We start from the raw sequence: 5,954 nt of genomic DNA, 5'->3' as shown, positions 1-5,954 counted from the left end.
TTGTGTTCCAGAAAACGATTTGTATCCGTTTCGAAGCAATCCACTGAAACCAGCTCCAGAATTCACCTATCGAGTAATTTCAATCATTTTGCTCTATACCTGCATTTATCTTACAAAGAGAGATGGATCAATTGATTGTTGAAAACAAATGAATTTGTATAGAAGTATGATAATTCCACTGTCCAACTCAGTGGAATAATGAACTCAGGAATTCGTCAACATTCAGAGAATTGTTGGTTGGAGAAGTAGTATTAGGTATTGTAATCATCTTGTTCTGTGTTCCTGGATGATTACTCACTGTTTGAGGGGTATCAATAACTAGATTGGGATACGTGTTGGATCTAATCCCACTTTGGTCCTTATGGATATTTTCAGCCTCTTTTTCATCCTCCCAAGAAATGAAATTCAACAAGTCCAACTCATCCTGATTGGGAATCGCCTGTGGCGTTTTGGCTGGCTGGACATGACTTGTCGTAGATGGTTGAATCTGACTTGCATTTGATGATTCAGCTGCTTTTGCCTTTGGTTTCTTTTTTCTGGGAATGGGATCACTTGGTTCGCCAAGGTGTATTTCTTCATCAACTCCTATCCATCGATTGTTTATTAAATAAATCACAGTTTGATCATGCTTTGGAGGAAGTGTGACTGAATATGATCCTTCTGAAGAGACTTGTTTATATAGCAAAGGCTTGTTTTCATCAGAATTCAGTACTAGGAGTGTATATAGACCAATTCCATAAGATGAGTAGTGAGGTATGGAGTTCATCTGAGGTGATACAATGGTGATAGTGATCGATGTGGAAGAAGTCTGGAAATGAATGAGAATCAAATAACCAACAGGCATAAGAGACATATGCAAACGAGGAATAGACTGAATTTGATTCTTGATTTGTTGACCTATTCGTCTCCCAATAATTGTATCTAACTACATGTTATAATGATTGTGAAGTGGTACAGAAGGAATAGGAGTACGAATAATAGCATCGAATGTGGTCAACTGTCCTTGCTCTAGGTTGTGCAAGGCAGTAGGTCCAATTCCTTCCTAAGCATCAGACATATGAGAATGAATGACCAATTGAAGAAGCACGTTAGAACCATCACCCCATGTCTTCTGAGTAAGGGATCGAATGAGTCGATGTGTCCAGAGCAATAACACAGCCGTGTTGGTGATTGGTTGAGGTTTGTCTGTATCGAGAGATTGCTCGGAGAATTGCTGACAGGGACGAAATGTCAAAGACTGATTGTGAGAGAGATAGAAGAGAATGGCTTTGCAGATACGTACTGCCGTCTGAAGCATCTATCACTCACAAATCAGACAGATACTCACTCCATCCACTTCAAGAAGAAGAGACATGTCTTCAATCTTGATATTTCCTAAGGCAGCCATAATGATTGCAGTTACTTTGTGCTCAGGTCCTTTGACCTTCCCTTTGTAGTGATATTTCCCTAATTTATTGTAGACCAAATTTAGGAAGGTCTTTTGACCTTGTTTGATCGGGTATTCGTTGAATTCCTTGAATATCAATGAGAGAATGATTGTACTGCTGAATGTGTGATATGGAACAATAGCTCTGCTTCTGATGAACACTGGTATACACTCATCACAACAAGAGCGGTAGTGAATTTCAAATAGTATTTTTGCATGAGTATACCACCAAGTCGAGTCCCATAGACTCCATTCTCATCAACAGTAATTAGATCTATGAATGATGAAGAGTGCTGAAAAGAACCATTTGATTGAAGTTGAGTGATATAATATGAAAGAAGTGATTCTAATTGTGTATCTATGTAAGCATGTGGATTAGATTGAGATTGATTTACAACAATATGGTAATGAGATGGATTCTTATGAACTCGGATATAATAGAATGTTCCTTTTAACCACTATAGTAATAAATAGAAGATAAGTGTACTTGAAAGAGAGATTCATTATCTGTTATTGAATGTAGCACTATTTCATTGTTTACACACTCAATCACACTTTCTGTTAGATTCGATTCAATCACTTCATGTGTTCCTTCTATCTCCTGATATCTATGGAACACTTGCAGTTAGAACCTTACTTAGCAACATTCTCTTCACTTGTAAGGATTACGGCTACTCCTCGTTCATTAAACTGAGGTCTTCCAGCTCGTCCAGCCATCTGCTGAAGCATTGCCTCACTAATAGGTTCGTATCCTTTACCTCCTCCCTTCCATTGAACGGTTCCTTTAATTATGACGAGATAGACAGGGAGATTCACGCCGAGAGCAAGTGTTGATGTTGTACAAACCACTTGAATGAACCCATGCTCAAAGAGTGTCTCAACGATTTGTCGATCATTCGATGCTGTGAATGAGAAAGAAGAAATAATCATACAGAGACCTGCTGTATGAATCGCAATACCATGCTGAAGCCATTGACGTAAAGACGAATCTTGTACTCGTCGGATGTGTTGTTGAATTCTACTTAGGATTAAACACTAATCATACCCCTGTTGAAGATCATCACTTCGCAAGAAACCATGAGTAGAGAGACCATTTCGTTCACAATCATCAATCAATTGATTAGCAAGAGAACTATTAATGAGTCAGTTTGTGAATAGATACATGCATCCCTTTCGAGTAGAAGAGAAGACCATTACGGGTTTATTAGGAGAGTACTTTTGTATAACTCCAAAGACTCTGAGTAGAAGAGAGAAACAAAGAATACTTATAGTTCAAATACTTCTCAAAGAGAAAGGGATTCTTCTGATTCTTGTTTGGAAAGCCAAGAACAATACGATCAATGGGAACAGGTCGATACGAAGCATCAAATGAGAAGTGTAAGGCTTGAAGCCATTGAGCTACATCAATGGAATTTGGGAATGTAGCAGAGAGAGTGATTATTCTAATAGGATGAGCATCATGATGAAATGAACTTCTCACTTATGATCATTCATTTGTTACAATCCTACTTCGTAGACGAGAAACAATCGTTTCAATGTGTGCTCCACGTGGTTCATTCAGTAAATGCACTTCATCAATTAACAATAGACGAATCCGATCCACAAGATGGTCTTCTCCATATGGAGCACTCCAACGACGTGACATAATCTCTAGTTTTTCTGGAGTTGTGAAAATAATATGATACTGTGATAAATGTTGTTGAATCTCTACAAAACAGAAAGCAAGCAGAATATACGAGAAAGCACATTGTCGGTATCTCCTGTCACTTCCTACATGTCATTAGGATAGTCAGATGTTACCACACATCGTAGATTATAGGTCAGAAATTTGGAATTCCAACTTGTGAATACTTCTTTACATAGAGCTTTCGTTGGACACACATAAATAACTAGATATGGGAAAGGATCTGTGAGGCGATGACCTTCATTCAGCCATTCATTGTGGAGGTGCAGAACTGCGAGTTCCAACAGAACAGTCTTTCCACAACCCTAGGAATCATTCCAGTGGGATGAGATGACCGTAGGTGCAGATATAACAACATTTTGATTCGTGGATAAGAGAGAATCAACCGTTGCCGATTGAATACGATTAAAGTACTTGTAGGGAATCGTCTTCCAGTAGATCTGTGGTAATTTCGAATGAACAGACACTAAATCTGTTGTAGACGCAGGTGTTTCATCAAAGATTTCGTTGACTTCAGAAGCAATGACTGGATCAACAGAAACCTCATCTCCTTCTGGTTCATAATCGGGTTCAGGTAACTTGAACTTTCTTCTCTTGGGTTGTGGAGGAGGGAGAGATTGTCGTTGTTTCCTTGTCATCGATTGCAACGGTTTTCCAGGATCTGGAATGGATGGAACTTGACTATAATGAACGATTCATCATGATCTATACACATCGGGTACCGTTTGAGCAACTGATCCGAAGATCTCATTTAAGAGTGCATTAATTGAATCCTTTGTTTAATTACTATGCATAAATCGTACCATTTCCCAAGAAGTCAATCGATTTGGATGAAAGGAGGATGGAGGGAAAAGAAACAAGGAACATTTTCATATCATTTGAGTGGAGCCATTTGCTAGAGTCCAAGAAAGATTTCAGTTAATCACAAAATGGCTTCTGCTTTCCTTATTGTCTTGTTTTGTTCATTAGGATTATTTGCTATCACATTTGCAACGACATCAATCCCTCTATTGGTCCATATGTCGAAGGCTACTTCAAAGGTAATCAGTTTAGTTGGAGTTGGATTGATGTTGGGTACTGGATTTATTGTAGTCATCCCAGAAGCCATATTACGCGGATGTGAGTGTCCTACTGTAGGCGCGAATCAGAGTGGAAATAGTTCCTTACAAACTCATCTAGAAGCAAAGAATATTGGATTAGCGATTGTATTTGGATACATAGCGATGATGATTGCCGATTCTTTCGTTCACGGTCATTCAGACGATCACGTCCACACTTCAGAGAATGACCAATGTTCTGATAATGGAAAGGAAGAAGTGATTATCAACATGACTGATAAGAGTGTTAAGAGTCTCAAATCTTCAATTTCAGGACTATGTCTTCATTCTCTCTTTGATGGTCTTACCATTGGGTCTAGTTTGGCCTCATCAAATGTGAATGTGATTCAGACTCTATTCTGGGCTATGGTACTGCACAAAGTATCAGCATCTTTAGGTGTTGGTATTTTCATCAAGCAATTGCATATTTCTTTTAACCAAGGTATAGTCATAGAATCCTCCTAATCGATAGCTTCCCGTTATATTGCTCTTTTCTCTGCTGCTACCCCAACTTCAGCAATTCTATCTGCTTTACTTGTTCATCTGGGTTCTAGCCTTATTCCTGCATCGTTGCTAGGGTATGCATTTGCATTCAGTGCAGGAACGTTTTTGCATGTAGCATTAACTCATATTCTGCCATCTGTGGGACATCATGTTGGATTATCACAAGTATTCTTCATTCTTGTGGGTGTCATGATCCCTTATCTTCTTTTCATGGAACATGAACATTAGAGTCATTTCTTGTACTATTATTGAATTGTTGTTTGTTGGAGATAACCGCGGAATTGAAAATGAGTATCTAACTCATCATTTCATTTATAGGAGATATTTTCGAGCAGAACCTCTGTCACATCCGTCGATGCTATGTATACAAGATTCCCCCAAGAAACACTGGTATGGGATACCGTGCTGCCGGTTGGACGAATCAGATTTGGTTTGGAACCTTGAATGTGGTTTTGCGTGGAAAGACTTGTTATATTGAGCTGGTGGACGATAAGAAGAAGATCTTCGCTTCTACTATGATTCGAGATGATGGTCCATCTGTGATCGAGCCTGTGTTGGATTCGTCTCGTTATTTCGTGATGAGAATTGAGAAGGACCGAAAGAAGGCATACATTGGTATTGGTTTCCAGGAGAGATCCGAGGCTTTGGACTTCAAGATTGCTCTGCAAGAGTACAAGAAGTATCTGGATGAACCGGAGGATCTGTCAGATGAAGAGGAGCAAGACTATTCCCTTCAGGAAGGAGAGACTCTTCATGTGGATGTTGCTATCAAGAACAAGAGAGTAGGTGAAAGAAGAGTGAATGAGTTCTAGAGACACAACAAGAAGAAGGTGGACGATGTGGTGGAGGTGGGTGAAGATGGTGCCCTTGCTCCTCCTCCAGAGAGTGGAAGACGTCGTCGTGCTCGTGGTTCTCGGAGAAAGGCTGAAGAACCTCAGGAAGATGATCTTATCGGATCTGCTTCTGCTGCTCCAGTTGCTGCGAATCCATCATACACGTAAGAACTGAATGAGAAAGTGATGTTCAGGGATGATATCTTCGGCATGTTCTAAGCAGTTTGCAACCTTTGTAGTATTAGCAAGAGATGTTTGTTACAATTCTCATTCTTTTGAAGAAGGATCGAAGAACCGCGGTTTTAGACAAATCCCGTTTTCTCCTTAGTAAACCTCTCTTTCGATGACGGAACAGACGAGTGACATTGGTCTGGAGAATTTGTCTCCAATTAACCCCGAAATTATGCAAT

At 39.6% G+C, this 5,954-nt stretch overlaps 2 protein-coding genes across 2 annotated transcripts; one reads left to right on the top strand and one right to left on the bottom strand.

The window, feature by feature from the left end:
- Positions 1-1,300: 1,300 nt before the first annotated feature.
- JH06_4900 (ATP-dependent DNA helicase) lies at positions 1,301-3,748 on the bottom strand (the record flags this gene model as incomplete). The annotated part of the gene is given in 13 exon segments (XM_014669671.1): positions 1,301-1,574; positions 1,589-1,884; positions 1,914-1,951; positions 1,982-2,034; positions 2,064-2,444; positions 2,472-2,558; positions 2,589-2,641; positions 2,654-2,690; positions 2,707-2,905; positions 2,936-3,133; positions 3,163-3,196; positions 3,227-3,415; positions 3,446-3,748. 13 exon segments carry the CDS (start codon positions 3,746-3,748, stop codon positions 1,301-1,303), a joined length of 2,142 nt encoding a protein of 713 aa, XP_014525157.1.
- Positions 3,749-4,039: 291 nt separating this feature from the next.
- On the top strand, positions 4,040-5,523 carry JH06_4899 (adaptin ear-binding coat-associated protein 1; the record flags this gene model as incomplete). The annotated part of the gene is made up of 4 exons (XM_014669670.1): positions 4,040-4,649; positions 4,680-4,895; positions 4,940-5,002; positions 5,030-5,523. 4 exons carry the CDS (start codon positions 4,040-4,042, stop codon positions 5,521-5,523), a joined length of 1,383 nt encoding a protein of 460 aa, XP_014525156.1.
- Positions 5,524-5,954: the final 431 nt, after the last annotated feature.

This window comes from Blastocystis sp. subtype 4 (genome assembly GCF_000743755.1).
Source record: "Blastocystis sp. subtype 4 strain WR1 chromosome Unknown seqid_0443, whole genome shotgun sequence".
NCBI lineage: Eukaryota > Bigyra > Opalinata > Blastocystidae > Blastocystis > Blastocystis sp. subtype 4.
The sequence above is the reverse complement of the archived record's forward strand: the minus strand, read 5'-3'. Positions and strand labels throughout refer to the sequence as shown.